Source organism: Camellia sinensis, chromosome 2 (genome assembly GCF_055761805.1).
Source record: "Camellia sinensis isolate YWXY chromosome 2, ASM5576180v1, whole genome shotgun sequence".
In the NCBI taxonomy this organism is placed as follows: Eukaryota; Viridiplantae; Streptophyta; class Magnoliopsida; order Ericales; family Theaceae; genus Camellia; species Camellia sinensis.
The window spans coordinates 193,951,668-193,971,173 of record NC_138962.1 but is presented as its reverse complement, the minus strand read 5'-3'; the positions used below and the strand labels follow the sequence as shown (position 1 = coordinate 193,971,173).

Below are 19,506 nucleotides of genomic sequence, written 5' to 3'. Positions count from 1 at the left end.
TTTTACACAAAAAAAAAAAAAAAAAAAAAAAAAAAATACAAACAAAACAACCACACCCACAGTGGGATTTTTCTTTTCCCTTCTCTATTCTACTGCAGGTCTCTTCTTCTTACTTTTATCTTGGGTGTCCCGTGCCAGTCCGGTCTCCGTGTTTCCTTGTCCACCGAGCACGTTCACTCCCCCAAACTCCTCCACTGCAGCATATGGCGGCCCTCCAAATCGGAACATCACGGTGGCCTTCCGCTTCAGCTCCTTGTTTTCCGCCTTTAGCACACTTATCTCTGCTCGCGCATCCTTATACATGCGTTGGAGCAGAGCCAGTTGGGCGTTTACATGCTGCACCTCATTTGTCCTACTCTGCAGCCGGTTCGACAAATTTGTGACCGCCGTCATGCTTTCCACACATGCCTTCAAAGTATACTGATTGGCCTCCACATCTGACTGCACTGCCATTCTTTGCTCCACAGACCGCATCGGAAAGTTCAACGGAGCAAACTCCGGGGCGCTTGGTTGAGGTTCCAGTGCCACCGCACCCGTTATCTCTCTTGTTGACTCATTGAGGTCGGGAAAGAGGGTGAGCAGCCCGCGGGAAGACGATGAAGCCATTTTCTAGGCAACAGAGTGTTACACAGTATCTCTCTCAGAACTCTCTCTCAGAAAACAGAGTGTTACAGAATCTCTCTCAGCAATCTCTCTCAGAATATCTCTCGCAGGTTTTTTCTGCCTCAGTCTCAGCATCAACCTTGGTTAAATAGCCAAGGCAGCCACGCGCATCGCGCGCCTCTTGCCACCAGCCGACAAACGGGCACGCAAGCCAAGGCGCCCACGTGCCTCGCCATCATGTCCGGCACACCTTTTGATGAATTGGGCACGCCTTTTGATGGCACGCCTTTTGAAAAATTGGGCGCACCTTTTGAGGATGCGATTTTTTAATGGGTCCGACAAGACTCTGTAAACTGTCCCGACATAGATTCCGGTTAGTTTCTACAAGGGTCCGACAAGACTCTGTAAACTGTCCCGACATAGATTCCGGTTAGTTTCTACAAGGGTCCGACAAGACTCTGTAAACTGTCCCGACATTGATTCTGGTTAGTTTCTACAAGGGTCCAGCAAGACTCCGTAAACTGTCACAACAACTGTCTTCAACAACGGTCTGACACGACCACACAGTGTCTACTACAACGGTCCGACATGACCCCATAAACTGTCTTCTACAACGGTCCGACATGACCCCATAAACTGTCTTTTACATCGGTCTGACACCACCATACAGTGTCCTCTACAACGTTATGACACCACCATTCAGTGTCTTCACCAATGGTCTGACACGACCATACAGTGTCTCCTATCCTTTTTTATTTTTATGTATTTTCTTGTTTTGTTCCTCTCTTCAAACTCAAGTTGGTTAGTTTCTATCCTCCTTGAGTTTGCGGGGGGCTGTTAGAATTTACCTACACCTACCACCACCTTACCTACACCTACCACCACCTACTACCACACCTACTACACCTACCACCAATTTACCCTCACCTACTCCTCACCTACTACCCAAACCCTCTCCTATATAATGAGCTACTCTGATTTGTAATATATCACATCAAGATCAACATACATCAATCAATAATACATTTCTCTATTTCTTTTTATAGATTGCATTTTTTACATCACCCATCTTTCACCAAGTTCGAAATTGGCACACATATTAAACAAGAATTCCCAATTGACCGAATCATAAGCCTTTTCAAAGTCTAGTTTCAACACTAGACCTTTCGTATTTGATTTTCTCCACCCATCAACTACCTCATTTGCAATAAGGATCCCGTCCCGAATATTCCTACCCCCTAAAAATGTTGATTGAGACTCACTAATGATTCTTGGTATCACATGCTTCATTCTATTTGCCAAGACCTTAGCAAGGATTTTGTACAAAGAACCAATAAGACTAATGGGCTTATATTCATTCAAGCTTGATGGGCTATCCACTTTGGGAATTAGAGCAATGAACGAACTATTTAAACCACCAACCAGAGTGGTATTCTGATGGAACTCACTAAAGAATTGCATTATCTCAGACTTAACTATTCCCCAGCATTTCTTAAAAAAGGCCAAATTAAACCCATCAGGCCCAAGTGCTTTGTTTCCTTCACAGCTCTTAATCACATGACTAACTTCCTCCTCTGTAAACTCTGCTTCCAACAAATTCACTGCTGGACTATCTCCAATATGATTGAACTGACCAACCAGTTTAGGCCTAACAGCCCAATTTTCAGAGAAGTGGTTCATGAAATGCTTCTTTACCTCAAGTCTAACCTCCAAAGGTTCCTTAACCATTGAGCCATTCACCAGAACAGAACACAAAGAATTCCTACTGTTTCTATTGCACGCCATAATGTGAAAATACCTGGTATTCCTATCCCGTAGTGTGGTCCAACTAACTCTTGACTTTCGTAACCAGATACGTTTCAACATTTTGTTTAACCTCCAGATTTCACCTATTAGTTCCTTTCTTCTAGATTGTTCAATTCCCAACAATGGTCTATCTTCTGCAATTAATTCAATTGCATGAGCTTCCTCTTTAGCATTCTTAAGCTTAGTTTCAACTTTTCTAAACACTTCAGTGTTCCACAGTTTTAATTTTTGTTTCAAAGCTTTAAACTTCATGAGACATCTATAGCCAGCCCATCATTCCACATGAGCATCTGACCAGGATTGCTCCACAAAAGATACGAAGCTAGGGTGGAGAGCCCAAACATTCAGAAACCTAAACGGTCTAAGGCCCCAATCACGATCATCCTCCATCAATATTATAGGACAATGATCAGATAACAGCCTAGGTAGTCCCCATACCCTGAGATTGAAGTTTTGAAGCCACTCATGATTAAGTAGAAGTTTGTCTATCCTACTCCATTTCTCCCTTGTTTGTGAGTTGCACCAGGTAAATTTCCTCCCCAGCATTGGTAAGTTAATCATCTCTAGTTGTTCTACCATAAAATTAAAATCCCTCATTCCTCGGTCTCTTCTAGAACACCCAATCCGTTCATCAGTGTTCCTTATTTCATTGAAATCACCCCCCATGCACCATGGCCCCAAGAAATGATGCTTCAACAGAGCAAAATTTGCCCAAACTTCTTGCCTTTTGACCACACCCGTAGGACCATACACATTTGCAACCACACAGCTAAAAGAGGAAAAGATAGTACCTAACATGAGAATGAAATTTCGGTTGCCACAGCAAGCATTTACTTGAAACACCTTTGGATTCCATACACATAGTAGTCCACCAGCTCTGCCTTCCGCATCCACTGCCATATACTCAAATTGATCTTCATACCAGATAGATTTTACTATTTCAGTGGTGATTGTAGATCTCTTTGTTTCTTGAATCATCACTAAACTAATTTTCCTTTCCGCCAAACTTCTTTTGATTCTTCTCCTTTTCTCAGGTCTTCCAAGGCCTCTAACATTCCAAGATTGTATCTTCATTACACAGATTTTACACTTAAACTCCCTAAGCCTTACAACTCAATTCTCTTCACCTCTCATTCTCACCCCTTTTCCTTTGTCTGCAGCCTCCAATTCCTCTAGCTTGCTAATCACCTCCTCCTCCTTGCCATCACAATCGACCCCCAACACTTTTTCAATTTGAAGAGATGCTTCTGCCTCTGATAATCGTAAACGTCCTCTACTAGACTTGCTGGCCATGGAAAGTGAGATAGCAACTACAGCAAATTGAAAAACTGCCCCTTTTCTTAGATTCAGTGATGATTGCATTGTTGTCTTTCCCTCTTTGTGCTTCCACTGCTTCAGAATTTTCTGGCTTTTACTTACCATTCCTTTCTCCTTTAGTTTATTTTTACGTATATGGGCTGAGTTCACCCTGTTATACATTACACTAGGTTGCTTCAACCTTTTAACAGAATTAGAAGGAATGCTATTAACAACCCAATTGCTTGGTTCTGCAACCCTTTGGGCCGATCCCTCCTTACTTGTTCCTAATTGGGCCCTATTTAAATCCACCTCTATGCTAATTCCTTGTTGAGGTCCAACAGACCCACTCAGACTTTTTATAAAACCAAGGGTGTAAATCTCATCATCACCTCTCCAGCTACCCTCATTGCGTACGCCACCCACCTCTGACTCCCCTTGACGTAGCTTCCTTATAAAGTCTTCCTCTCATGCGGCGCCTATCTCTGACCCTCCCATCATCATTTCTGACTCATCCACCACTGATAGTTCCTTCAGTCGAGCTTCCTCCTCCACGTCATTTGGGACATGTTCAGTCACCCTATCCCCTGCAGCCACTTCACACCCTTTATCCACCTCAGCTCTCACATGTACTTCCACGTCATCATCTTCTTTCTCCTACCTACTGCCTCTATCTGCAATAGTCTCTTCTTCTTCATCAGAGCTATAGCTTTCCTCATTATTCCTCATAAAGGATTGGCAGATGCACCTTTCTTGCACTACTTTTGAAATTATAATTTGTTCCTCACAAATCCTAACAGGGTAGATTACCCCTTGGCACTCCAATTTAATTGTATGATTAATGATGTCCATACATCTTGTCTCTATCTTAACTTTCCCACAATGGAAAGATGACAAATTAGTCGTGTCCTCATCCGTTTCAAGAACTTCACCCCACTTTCTACCTATACTACAGAAAGTGTTGTTGTTTCACAAGATCAGTGGCACACCATAACAACTTAGCCACACCTGCCTCACCTAATCAAACGCCATTCCTTCTTCCTAGTCCTCAACTAATTCGCACCAGTCTGTAAGCCATTCCTTCATTAGCAATAGCTTCTCCCACTTAGCTTCTATTAACTGAAAGGAAATAACTAATTGCCTTCCACCTTCTATTCTAATTGTGACATCTCCATATCCATGTTTGTGTAATTCATCCTTTAGATCTTCAGCCGCTAGATTGGGTTTCAATCTTGCTACAGCACTCGCATACAACCAGCTATTCCCTCCCCTCTGAACCTTAATAGTACGAACTGAACTAGATTGAAACATCCTACCTCGGACCACATTGGCATACAACTTACTCCCGTGGTACCTAACGTTCTCAGATTGGTGACCTTCCTTCTCCTTCCACTGCTGTACTGGACAAATCTTCTTTTGCCTGTGACCATATTCCTTCCTAAACTCAGCCCTTTTGACTTTTAGTGCTTTGTCATCACACCAAAGTCCATGTGCTTTTTGCAGAGCCATATCCACTGCTACCGGACAATCATACCTTATAAATCCAAATCTAGAGCCTCTAGATCTTCTTCTCTTATTTGGAATGTACGCATCCAGCACGACTCCGTAGTTGGAGATCTTATACAACCCATTTGCCCTCATAGATGCTGGTATGTTGTCTACAAACACAGAGTAGATGTTTTTCTCCCTTTGGGCCCCACCGCCTCGACCGCCATGTCTCCGCACCGCCAGTTGCCATCCTCCAATTCCAAGCTTGCTAGATTGCCCCTCGTACTCGGTACTCGATCTCCATGGACGCCTCATTACTCTCTTTTTTGGATGCTTAACAAAATAAAAAAATGCATTTATTTTGTTGCTAACATGTAATATCTTTTGTAAAGAAGACTCTGATGAATGAAAATATAATGTTTCTTCCATGTTTATGGTTTACATGTATGGTTGTCTTGTACTAGATTTTGAGAGCGTTACATGTCGCAATGATAGTCATTAAAAGGTAGTCCCGAAAAGTTAAAAAATGAGTTTTAGGAAAAAAAATTTCAATATGCTACTCATAAATTCACTTTTACAGGCAAAATAAAGTTGGTTCCAAAAGTATTTACTTGTAAGACAAACTTCTAGTCTCAAAAGGTTAATAATTTGTTACTAAATATTCAATTTTATCACTAAAAATTAAATAATAACACTTATAGCGATAAAAATATTTAATACTTCAAAAAATAAATTTATTCTTAAATTTTTGTTTTTAAAGTCTTGAATTCTTGTAAATTGTAATGGTGGGTGACAAAAGTCAGTACTGCTAATTTTCTATTACAATTCGTTGTTGATCGGACAATACTACCTGCGGGACCATTGAAGAGGACAATATAAACCAAAGGAAATTTTTAATTCGTCCCGTACAAAAGAGGCTCTCACATTGTATAACCTAATGGTAAATTCTTTCCCACTTCAAGAAATTTTACCCACTTTATTTTAATTTTTTTGAATTAAAATCTCCTATCTAGATTGGAGAGGGCGAGGTTTCAAGCATTTCCCTCTCTATCATTTTTTCTTTAATCTTTTTTTATTACTCATCACCATGTTAATCGTTTGCACTCCTTCCATCTCCATCATTAGATTGTTACTAAGAAGACTTTCATATCTAAACTGAATTATAGGTGAATCAATTGTTTTAAAAAAAATGCCAATATTACGAAATTGATATCTAAATAATGAAACTTGTTCGAAATCCATTATAGGCCATGGCAAAACAATGAGTATTGATTTCCACACCATTTTTCATATCTTGACCAAATTTTATGCCATTTCAAGAAATGCCATTTTGCATTTACCGGTCCTTTGCACCTTTATCATGAGTTCTAGAAACCCTATTACCAAACAATCTGTATCATATTGAGATTAAAAAAAAAAAAAAAAAAAAAAAAAAAAAAAAAAAAAAGGATAAAATAATAATAATAATAATAATAAATACAAAAATAAAAATGTAAATGTGTGATGTGTGTTGAAAAGAGAGTAAAAGTGAGAATGAAAGGCCGCTCTCTTCTAACCCAAAAAAATAAAAATAAAAAAAGATAAAAAATAAATAAATGAGAATGAAAGGAAGTGGGGGTAAAGTGTAAGAGAAAGAAGAGACGTTGCTTTTTAATAATTTAAGAGAAAGGAAGTGGGGTATGAGGGAAAAATTAATAATTTAGGTATTATTTGGTATAAATTAAATAAGTGTATTTATTTAAATTACATCACATTTTTATTTTTTTTATATCTTTTTATTAAAAATTAAAAAATATACTTATTTAAATCATCTCAAATAACTCCTTAATGAGAACGTTTCTATTTAAGTATAAAAATTAGATATATTTTTTAAAAGGTTTGACTTTTTTTAAGTTATTATCTCAATTTGAGAGGGTATTTAGTTTTGATAGGTCCATTTTGAAATTGAATCCAATAATTTAAACTGTTCACTTTTTAAAACTTGTTGAGTAGAATATTTATGTAAAAAATAAGATCATTGTATATTGGTAACTATATATTTAAATCATATTTGTTTTAAAAAAATAGATAACAAATATAATTTTAAAAATAACTATTCATTTTTTATAATATAAATTTGATTCAAACATATAACCACCTATGTCCGATTATCTTAATTTTTTTATATGAATATTCTACTCAATGAGTTCTAAAAAATGAACGGTTCGAATTATTAAAATGAAACCTATGATGGGCTCTATGGATCACTCAAATTTTCTCATATTGAGACCCAAGAGAGAAGCTCAACGTTTTTTAAACTCAATAATTTAGTAATCAATCAAGATATTTAAGATATAACACTCTCTCATATTTCTTAATTATCAACCAATTATATTACTTCCACATCATTAAATCTAAAAAATAAGTTTAAAGAGTAAGATTATATGTCATTCTCCATTTAATGATATAAATTTTAGGTAAGTTGCTATTACTTTGGATACTTTGTGGGTGTTTGAGAAGTTGTTACTTTAGTAGGTTATTTTAATTTTAGGTTATTTTAGTATGCTAAAATTTTTAGATTTGAAAAGATAGTTGTATTTTTTTGTAGTTAGATGTGATGTTTGTGAGAGAAAAAGTGAAATAATTTTGGGTTTGATATAACATTTTGTCTTACTGACTATTTTAAACTATTCTTTTTCTTTTTCATTTTTTGTTTTTTTTAGATGAATTTTAGTCCAAAAAAACAAAAATAGCCTTTGCCAAATACCTTCATTTAATTCTAGTTTATTTAGGTCTTATTACTGATTTCTAAACTTCTTCATTCGTATCACCAAAACCTTAGTTCTGTTTTCAGCTGCCATGGACCAAACACGTCATGTAGCTTTTCTACCAAGTCCAAGTATGGGCCATCTCATCTCTTTCATTGAATTTGCCAAGCAACTCGTCCAGAACCACCACTTCTTTGTCACTATCCTCACCCCCTCTGTCAAACCACCCACCAAAGCCCAAAAAAAGTCCTCAAAACCATCCACCACATCTTCCTTCCACCTGTTGAATTACCCAATGACCCCCTCAGTGCTGCTTCCTAAATCTTCCTCACAGTCACTCTCTTTTTCTCCCCTCTCTCAAACACACTTTAGCTTTCTTATCCACCACTACCTGGTTGGTTTCTTTCATCCTCGATCCATTCGGCATCAATGCCATCAATGTAGCCAAGGAGTTAGACGTCTCGCCATACTTGTTCTTCCCTTCATCAACCATCTTGTTAGGTTTTTATTCTTAGCAATCCCGTTTGACAAAACTCCTTTCAGTTGTTATTGTATTCGATCTTTTATTTCATTGAAGTTATGAGTTTTAGATGCGAATCCAACCTGAATTGTACCATTGCAGAGAAGTTTGTGATGTTAATTCTTTCATGTTTGCCACTTCACTGACTATGTCGGGGATCAAGCTGCCCGGTTAGCCTGCGGGGGTCCAAGGGGCAACGCCCCTTGGTCGGTTCGAAGCAACGCCCAAGCAAGGTCGAGGGGCAGTGCCCCGAAGCAAAATGTAAAAATGCATTCGTAGTTGCTTGTCCGCTCGAGTGGCTGTTTGTGCGCTCGAGCAGAGAATATTTGGTTCTAGAAGTTTGACCTTTCAGCAAAAGTACTGGAAGTTGAGATTTTACGCTCGAGCGAACTTTCCTGCGCTTGAGCGAGGTCTGCTCGAGCGGTCGTTCTTGCGTTTGAGCGGAGATCGCGGATCAGTTTTCTATAAATATGTGATTTCATCTGTTTTTAGGGTTACAGCTTCCAGATCTTCTTCTTGGATATTAGGGTTTATATTTGGAGCTTCTTTAATAGTTTCTTTGATGTTTGTTTGTGTTTAAATCTAGTTTGAAAAGTATACATCAAATGATTGTTTGTTTTATTCACAAAAGAGAGAGTTGTTCTTTGGTGGATTTGGGAGAATTTGGGCCTGAAGCTTTGGTGGATTCCAGAGTGGCTCATTGTCGTGATTCGACATCGGCGTTGTGGATTCAACGTTGGACAAGACAATTCTGAGGTGAAGGCGGGGTTGGAACAGACATATAAGGGTCGGTTCGATTCGGGCATGGATTCGCTAGGTAATTGAGAATACACTTGTGTAATTCTTTTATGTCTTCTTAGTGGATTATTTTGTGGCTTTTGTCCGTAATTTTTTTATCACAATTGGAGGCGCTCCAATTATGATTTTTCCACGTTAAATCATTGTGTTGATTTGTCTTTGATGGTTTAATTAGGATTGCTATTTACTCATTAAAATTGATACCTAATCACAAATCAATAGCTAGGAGACTTCTAGATTTTTCAATTGGTATCAGAGCGGGTCACTGTATTTTTTTTTAAAAATAAAATATTAGAGGAAGATCTTGTTTGATTTGTGATAATGGATTCAATTCGTGAGGAAAATTCTATGGTTCGACCACCCTTACTTGATGGATCTAATTATTCTTTTTGAAAAGCTCGGATGAGATCGTTTTTAAAATCTATTGATGAAAAGTTTGGCAATCTATTATGTATGGGTGGACCAAACCGACGATTACCATTGATGGAGTGACCTTTCCCAAACCAATTGATAAGTGGGACACAATTGATTACCAAAATAGCAGTTGGAATAGTAAAGCTATCAATTCTCTCTTTTGCTCTGCCACACCTGAAGAGTTTAGTCATATTTGCAATTGTGAAGTAGCAAAAGAGGCTTGGGATATCTTACAAACTATTCATGAGGGCACTCCTTCGGTTAAACGCTCAAAACTTCAAAGGTTCACATCTAGTTTCAAAAACCTTTCAATGAAAGATAGTGAGACCTTCGATGAATTTTATGCGGAATTGAGTGACATTGTTAATTCTAGCTTCAATTTAGGTGAAAAAATACCAGAATCCAAGATTGTGGGCCAAATTTTGAGGTCCTTGCCCGATCGGTTACAACCAAAAGTTACGGCTATTGAGAAGGCTCAAGATGTTGACAACCTTAAGCTGGATCATTTGGCTGGAAATCTCTAAACTTATGAGGCACATAGGAATTTCAAAAAGAAACAAAAAGATGTTATTGCTTTTAGTAGTGCTCATAGAGTTGGAAAGGATTCTAATAAGGATTGTGAGATAGATTCTAAGATTACGAATGTTTTTGTAAAATAATTTAAAAAATCTTTTCTGAAAAAGAATCTTAAATGTTACGAAGAAGAATCTTACGAATGTTTTACTCATAAATTCAAAGGCAAAGATCAACTCAAAATTAATTCTATAGCCATGAAGGAGAAAGGAAAGATACAAGGGAACTCTAAAAAAGTCCAATGCTATGAATGCCAAGGATTTGGCCACTTTGCTCAAGAGTGACCCACTCGTTTAAGGAAGAAGAAAGCCCTCGCTACCACTTGGGATGATGAATAAGAATTTGATAAAGATGAAAGTGACAATGAAGATTAAGGCGAAGAGGGACATGAACAATTTCTTACTTTCATGGCAGCTTCTGAAACTGAAGGACAAATAAAGTATCCGAAAAGGCCGGTTAAGAATATCACTGATGATGAATCCTCGGGGAGTGACGATGAAGAACTTGAGTATGCTTATGAAAAGTTGTATAAGGAATCTCTAAACTTATCTAAATTGAATGACAAACTCACTATGAAACTCAAAGCATGTGAAATTGAGAATGTCAAACTAAAGGAGAAGATTTCCGAGGCTAGGAATGATGCCATCAAGATATCTAATGATCGACAAGTCCTTCGTGCAAAACTCTTGACTTGTGAGATAGAGAAGAATGAGTTACAACAAATCTATACAATATATAAAGAAAAGATTGAAACTCTCGAGATGTCTCAAGGTGCCTTAGAAGAGCTAATCATCAAGAATGAGGAAGAGTTCAAGTGTGCTATGGTAACCATTGGTCTTTGGAACAAAGAATCAAAGACTTTGGACAATATCATTAAGTCTCAACAAATTTGTTTTGACAAGAGTGGCATTGGTTTTGGTGGTAAGAAAGAATAAAAACAGAGTGCATCCACATCTCATGATATAAGAATTTAAGAAAAGGGAGAACAAAATAAGGTAAGGCCAAAGAAAAGAAGGTACACTCTGTTTTTATTTGTTATCATTGTGGTATGTATGGTCATATTCGCCCCTATTGTTATGAGTTGCATGGAGAGTGTCTCATAGAGATGGAAGAAATTCCAACATCTCGTGGAATAGGAGACACTTCATTGATTGTAATGAGGTTAAGGCTCATAATAGACCTTGCTATTTTGATGTGCTTGAGACAAAACATGGAGCGAGTTTGTGTTTTCCTAGACCTAGGAATAGGAAGTTGGAAACCAAGTCGAGACGGGTTCCCATTGAAAGGGAAGGGAACCACAACGTCAAGACACCACCCAAAAACTGCAATTCTCACAACTTTGTTCATACTAGAGCACTTTGGGTGAGAAAACTTAACTTGCGTTAATTTGTTTATTCGTTTTAGTTTTTGGGTTTCTGTGTGTTTTTTCTTTTTGAGTCATTTAATGTGTGCCTGGTCATTTTCTGTCTTGCTTTGTTTTAAAAAAATAAAAATCCAAAAAGATTTTCTTAGTATGGTTTTGCAAGCTTGAAATTTTTGAGAAGTCCTTGGTGTATATTGGAATTGATGAGAATATCCATTACATGTTACTATGTGTGTGCTTTCTGTGCTCTTTACTCATTTCGGAGTGTGTGTTCTTTGATTAGTATGCCTCATTCTGTACACACTCTTAGATTAGCAAATATTTGAGTCTTCCGCCTTAGTGATCTTTTTCATCTATGGACTTCTGGCATTGTATCTTTTGCTTTTCTAGAGAAATTGACCTATACTAGCACATCATGGATGATGTTGAGTCTGTTAACCACCTTCCATCTTTTTGCATCCCCACGGCTTTCCCCTCAATTCTTTGCAGTTAAGGCATGAGGAAAAGACTACCTCAGAGTCACCAACCAAGTTATCCTTATTGTCTCCATGCTTCTCTGATTTGGTTTCCATACTCTTAAGCATGTCAGCCGCCAATGAGTGTACAAAAGAAATGGGGGAAAAATGTGCAAAAGAAAGAAAAGAAAAAAATGTGAAAAAGAAAGAAAGTAAAAAAAAGGTTTCATTGATTGAGGGGGAGCCTCCGTTTTTACTCAACAAATACCCCTTGATTCCTGGTAGTTTGACTTTCCTTAGTTGTGCTTAGATTCTCTTGCCTGAGGTCTAGCTATCTGATCATTCCTAGAATTTGAATCTAGTGTTTGTCGAACTCCAAGAGTCACATACACACTTTTTTCATGGGATCTATGTTTTTCGCATGTGGCATCACAATCTTGCATGAGGAATCTTCTGCAGGCAGTGCACATTGGGTGTGTTTGATTGGACGGACTGGAAAATGGGGGATTAGAATCCATCGGACTTGAATCTTGGGACTGTGAATCCCCCGGACTATTTGGTCGGATTGGATATGTATCCTGTGTTTGTTTTTTCATGGGATTAGATGTCTGGATAGGACTATTTTCAATGAATCCAACGTTTGGTTGGACGGACTGGATAGGATAAATAAACAAAAGACTATTTTACCCTTTTTCAATTGTTTACTATGTAATAGCAATATTAAACATATCTTTAATATTTTAATTATTTTTAGTAAACATTAAACATACTAATGGTTAAATTTTGTTTAAAGATATTTAAACATACTAATATTGACAAAAAAAATTTGACTGATATAGATTATTTTTATTTAAACAAATAAAAATTTATTGTTGAAATTAAACATACTAATGGTTAAATGTTTAAATTTTTATTTGAACAATTAACATTGAAATTATTTTGATGTACAGATTATGTTTAAACAATTAACAATTAACAATTAAATAAATGTTGATGTATAGATTATGTTTAAACAATTAACAAATGTTGATGTAATTAACAATTAACAAATGTAGATGTAATCAAATGTTGACGTATTAAAACATAATTTAATAGATGTTAAATAAATATACATGTTGATGTACAGATGTTGAAATAATTTAATAAACATGTTGATGTACAAATGTTTAAATGTTTAAATAAAACATAATTTAAATAAATGAAATTATTTATTGTTGAAATTAAACATTTAATTGTTTAAATAAAACATCTATTAAAACATCTATTAAATTTAAACAATGAAATTAAATAAAACATAAACAAAATTTTAAAATAAAACATCAATAAAATATCTATAAAAAATTATTTTAAAAAATTAAATAAATAAAACATTAATAAAAAGTTAAATAAAATTATTTTATTTTTAAATTGAGACATTTAAATTTTATTGAATTTTATTAAATATAATACATAATTAAATAGTAGAGGGTCAAAATGGTCATTTTCGCATATAATCCAAACAGTGATTAGTCCCCCACTTTCTGTCCCCCCCCCCCAGGACAGGATAGTCCCCCATATGGGGGACATGGAGTCCGGCCGGACATGGAGTCCGCCGGACTAAAAAAAAATCAAACGACGGATAAGGTGCACTATTTGGATTACAATCCAAATAGTGGATAGTCCCCCCTCCTAATCCCCCCAATCAAACACACCCATTGTGTTTTCAAGTAATTGTGTTTCTTGGATAATCTTGTATGTTTGTAAGATATAATTCTGGTATTTCTTGCTTGCTTCACCATATTTTGTTTTTGTTTTTTTGTTCTTGTTCATTGTTTTCAGTGTTTGTGGTTGCTTTTAGTGAAGGGGAGTTTGGTTCATCTTGGATTGGTTTGGTAAGGGAGTTTGGCATTAGTTGGTTTGTGTGTTGCTATCCATTGATTGTTTATTGCTTACTTTTCTCAGGTTATTAATTTTTCTATCATCTTGTCCCTACTTGTGTGGTTTTCAATCTTGTTTTCATTGTTTGAGCTTCCTTTGTCAATTTGTGACAAAAGGGGGGAGAGATGTTGTTGGGTGTATATGTCTTAGGATTTCATGTATTCATGCCATGTGTTGGGTGCATGTGTCGTAGTTTTCATGTTTTCATGCTACATGTTCTTAAAAGCTCCAATTTATATGTATTCATATTTCCATCTCATGCATCAAGATAATCTTGTCATATGTCTATTGTTTTTTCATATACTGTTGTGGCACTAATAGTTGTTTTGGAGATTGTGGCACTAATAATTATTTTGCAGATCATGACCTTGAGAAAGAAGTTTAGTTTTGTTGGTTGTAATGGGTTGGAGTGATTAGGATTTTATTTGTTAGGTGTGTTTTGTCACAACATTGCCAAATGGGGAGATTATTAGATTTATATTCTTGGCAATCCCATTTGACAAAACTCATTTCAGCTGTAATTGTATTCGATCTTTTATTTTAGTGAGTCTATGAGTTTTAGATGCGAATCCAACCCAAATTGTACCATTGCAGAGAAGTTTGTGATGTTAATTCTTTTATGTTTGCCACTTCGCTGGCTATGTCGGGGATCGAGCTGCTCGGTCAGCTTGCGCGGGTTTAGGGGGCAGCGCCCCTTGGCGGGTCTGAGGCAACGCCTAGGCAAGGTTGAGGAACATCGCCTCTGAAGCAAAATGCAAAAATGCATTCGAAGTTGCTTGCCCACTCGAGCGGCCGTTTGTGCGCTTGAGCGGAGAATGTTTGGTTCTAGAAGTTTGACATTTCTGCAAAAGTACTGGAAATTAGGATTTTATGCTCGAGCGAGCTTTCTTGCGCTCGAGCGAGGTCCGCTCAAGCGGCTGTTCTTCCGCTCGAGCGGAGATCGCGGATCAGTTTTCTATAAATATGTGGTTTCATTCGTTTTTAGGGTTACGATTTCTAGATCTTCTTCTTGGATAGTAGGGTTTATATCTGGAGCTTCTTTGCTAGTTTCATTGATGTTTGTTTGAGTTTTAATCTGGTTTGAAAAGTATACATCAAATGATTGTTTGTTTTATTCACAAAAGAGAGAGTTGTTCTTTGGTGGATTCCGGAGAATTTAGGCTTGAAGCTTTGGTGGATTCCAGAGTGGCACATCGTCATGATTCGACATCGGCATTGTGGATTCAACGTTGGATAATACAATTCCGAGGTGAAGACGGGACTAGAAGAGACATATAGGGGTCGGTTCGATTCGAGCGTGGATTCACTAAGTAATTGAGACTTGTTTAATTCCTTTATGTCTTCTTAGTGGATTGTTTTGTGGCTTTTGCCTGTGGTTTTTTATCACAATTAGAGGTACTCCAATTGTGGTTTTTTCACGTTAAATCATTGTGTTGATTTGTCTTTGATTGTTTGATTGGGATTGTTATTTACTCGTTAAAATTGATACATAATCACAAATCAATATCTAGGGGATTTCTAGATTTTTCACATCCCATTGCTATTTTGCCTTCATTTCTTGAAGACCAATGAGACGGTTATGGGCAAGATACAGAGACCTACCTAAACCGATACAATTCCTTAGTTGTGTACCAGTTCACGGTAGAGATCTCCCTGTAACAACCCACATTTATGGCTTAGTCATGTTTGCATGCATTTATATGTTTTGCCATGTTAAGATTGCTGTAGCAACCCATATTCATGTTGTAGTCATGTTCATGTTCATTTACATAACTTTGTCTTGTTAAGTTTGCATTCATGAATCTCGTCTTGCTTTGTGTTTTATGTGTTATGTCTAAGTATTGCTTGCATGCTTTGCCCCTTCCCTGTTATGTTAAGCCTGAGTTATGTTAAGCTTAGGTCTTGCCAAGCCTAAGTTATGTTAAGCCTAGATCATTCCAAGCCGAGGTCATCTTCAGTCTAGAACTATCTTGGAACCCCTTTGTTTGACCTCCCCCTTCGCCTTGACATATTGGCCGAGATGTCATTATCTAGGCCGAGGTGTTCATCACCAAGGCCGAGATGTGTATTATCTAGGCTGAGATGTTACCTTTGCACCCAAGTGATCTTGTCCTGGAGTGGTATGACCTAGACCGAGGTGTGGCACATCTAGGCCAAGGTGTGGCACAGCTTAGTCAAGTGTTGTCCTTCCTAGCCGAGGTCATTGTCACCTTAGTCGCCGAAGCTTTGTCCTTAGCCGATGTCATCACTTGCCGGAGTGCCTTACCGAGTAGCTTGTTAGATACACTTTGTCATAGTTTTGTCTTGTCAATCTATCACCTTTTTTAGGAGAGCCAACCAGCCGTTGCCACGTATCCGAGCTGAGTGTTAAGTCAGCCGGCAGAGAGAGAAAACCCATCATTTGTTTCTATACTTGTTTTGAAGAGAAGAGAGAGAGAGAGGGACTAGAAGAGGGAGAGGAGTTCTTGAGGGAGAGAAGATTTCCAAGCTTGATCCCTAGAGATCGAACCGAGAGATCCGTGTTCTAAGGTTAGATTCTTGATCTGCTCATGTTGTTCTTTATGTTCATGTTATTGCATTGCATGATTGAATATGATTTGTAAGTCATTCATTGCTTTGAAGTTCGGTTTTAGAAAGAAAAATAGCATTCATGTGTTCTTCAAGAAAAGTCATGTTTTGATCCGAAAGTTCATGCCAAGATCCATGTTTTTGTGTTTTTTCACATGATCTTCAAGTATGGGTGCCCAGGTCCATGTTTTCGAACTCATAGCATGAAATCCCAGATTTTTGTAGTAAAGAAGTTATGATTTTAGCATTCATGTTCTTCATGATCTTCATGTTCATGTTCTTCCTGTTCTTCACGGGTGGAAACCCAGATCTCCAGACCTCACTTCTCGAGTTGTAGTCACCGAGATCACTCTTATCTAGACCTCACATTTAGGCCAAGCATCGTATCTCACCTTGGCCTACCTTGCATGATCACTTACACCTTTAGTTTGTCTTGTGCGCACCTCGGCATGCAGCCGCATGCCGAAGCCAGGGTAGCCACACCTCGGCCAGGAGGTGTGGGACCTCGGTAAAGACCTGGTTGGTACCCAGCATGTCTCCCTGACATGTAAAACAGTGTTTTGACTTCCAGCATATTTTCCGAGATTATTTGCATGGATGTAAGACTTGTTTTGAGAAGTGCATTCAGTATGCTTTGCCATGTGTTTGTAGGACTTGGACCTTTGCCTTGATCCCGACGTCCCAAGAACTAATGTGAGTGGTATTTTTAATAAAGTTATGTTCTTAAGGTTTTGATAAAGCTTTGCCTTGTTTTGATAAAAGTATTTGTTAAGTATGAATGATATCCCTATTTTATGTATCAAGTATAAGCTTTGTTTTGGATGACATTCTTGGAATCGTCCTTTCGTGTTAGGGGACGTTAAGCCTAAGTAATGCCGTCTTTTCGTGTTAGGGGACGTTAAGCCTATGTAACATAGTCCTTCCGTGCTAGGGGACTTTAAGCTTATGTAGCATAGTCCTTCCGTACTAGGGGACTTTAAGCCTAGGTTGCACCGTCCTTTCGTGCTAGGGGACGTTAAGCCTAAGTAGCACCCTTGTTAAGATATCGGCCACCGACAGACTATGAACGGGTGTGCTCGATGGCAAGGTTATGTTTTGTTTTGCCAGAATGTCATCACCCCATGTTTTAAGATTTGACGTATGTTAAGTAAGTAAGCAAGTTTTGGAAGACCAAGGTTCGATTGATGTTTTGTTTCAAGCCAAGCTAAGCTATGTTATGTATGGTTTTGACAAGGATATACTATGTATTGTTTTGAAAAGATCTCGGGTATCATTCATTTAAACCCTTTATTACTTGTACCATTCACTGAGTATCCAAGCTCACCCTCCCTATGTATATATGTAAGTAACAAACAAGAAGTCGGCTACGCCGAGATGTGTGTTTTGCAAGATGTTTTGGATGCATGTTATGTCGGCAATATTTATGTCGGCAATCTTGAAGATTATGTTTCTTGACTTGTATTTCATGTATTTTGAACATGTCGGCTTGAGAAGTCTTTTACCAAGATGTAATTATGTATTTTTGTACTTCATTCTATTTGTATTCAAGTTGTAAAGCTATGTAAAGATGTATGCCATTTCATTTGACTTATGCACTGCTCTTATGGACCACTTGTATTTTAGATTATTGCTTCCGCACTTGTGATCCCCCTATATCTATACTCTGATTGTGTGTGAATTTTGAAAGTTGGCCTTCGTTAATCTCGGATTACTGGCCATCACGGCACCAAACTACTAGGGGCGGTTTGGGGTCGTGACACTCCCGGACATGGTTTAAGACCGGTTAAAAAAAGCATACAGGGGACTCACTGAGAATTTTAAGCGGTATGGTTTAGCAGAGGGAATAATTGTGAATACCTTCGTGGACATGGAAAAGGGAGCTATAAAAGCTTTGTTGGTGGACGAGTCGGGCAAGCCGCCAGTTTATCCAGTCAGATTGCTTATCCAAACCAGTTTGAGTGATGGGTTAGAACGATCCAAGTGTTTGCAATAGTAGGATGATTAGTCAAATGGGTCAGTAGTGTTTGTGTCATTTGGAAGTGGTGGGACTCTCTCTCTCATGACCAGCTCACTGAGTTAGCATTGGGTTTGGAATAGAGCGGCCAAAATTTTTTATGGGTTGTGAGAAGCCATACTAACAATGCTAGTGTTGCATTTTTCAATGCACATAACTAAAATGACTCTTTTTGCTTCTTGCCAAAAGGGTTCTTGGAGAGGACACAAGGCCGAGGCCTAGTGGTGCCTTCGTGGGCGCCATAAATTGACGTTCTAAGCCATTGTGCCACAGGTGAATTTTTGACACCGTGGATGGAACTCGATTCTGAAGAGCACTGTCCATAGTGTTCTTTTAATTGCTTGGCCACTGTTTGTAGAGTAAAACATGAACGCAGTGATGCTAACATAAGGTCTGAAGGTCACGTTGAGATCGAAAAGTGATGAATTTGGGTTGGGGGATGAGAAGAGATTGCAGAAGTTGTGAAAAGTCTTATGAAAGGAGAAGATATGAAGAAAATTGGCCGGAGAATGGAGGGACTCAAGGATGGAGTTGCGAAGATCTTAAGTGGTGAAGGGTCTTATGCAAAATCACTATCAAAATTGGGAAATTATTCAATAATTCCAAAATACCACGTGACCATATTCTAAGCCAATTACTAATTACTTAGTCTCATGTTGTTTCTTCATTCCCAACATAAATCGTAGGCCCTTGCCCTTTTCTACCAATTCAAACTTTATAGAACACCACGTGTCTATACTCTGGAAATACTAAATAATCACCCATCTGAATTAGCATTCAAATGGAAAAATCAAAAGAACATTTGAAGCCAAATCAATCATTATTTTGTTCTAATTCAGTTCACTACATTTAGTTTTCATTGTATTGGCTCAATTGTATTGTTGGATTTTTGCATATTTAAATTAAAAAAATCTTACATAGAAGATGAAATGGATCTTAAATAA

General features: G+C 37.7%; 1 protein-coding gene and 1 pseudogene across 1 annotated transcript; one reads left to right on the top strand and one right to left on the bottom strand.

The window, feature by feature from the left end:
- Positions 1-2,682: 2,682 nt before the first annotated feature.
- Positions 2,683-3,483, bottom strand: LOC145819340 (uncharacterized). The gene has a single exon (XM_082913321.1). The coding sequence runs from the start codon at positions 3,481-3,483 to the stop codon at positions 2,683-2,685; it is 801 nt and encodes a 266-aa protein (XP_082769447.1).
- Positions 3,484-10,652: 7,169 nt separating this feature from the next.
- Positions 10,653-19,191, top strand: LOC145819339 (hydroquinone glucosyltransferase pseudogene; annotated as a pseudogene).
- The last annotated feature ends 315 nt before the right edge of the window (positions 19,192-19,506 follow it).

Coding starts and splice junctions, on each gene's coding strand:
- LOC145819340 (XM_082913321.1), bottom strand. CDS start 3,483: ATGAAGATACAATCTTGGAATGTTAGAGGCCTTGGAAGACCTGAGAAA.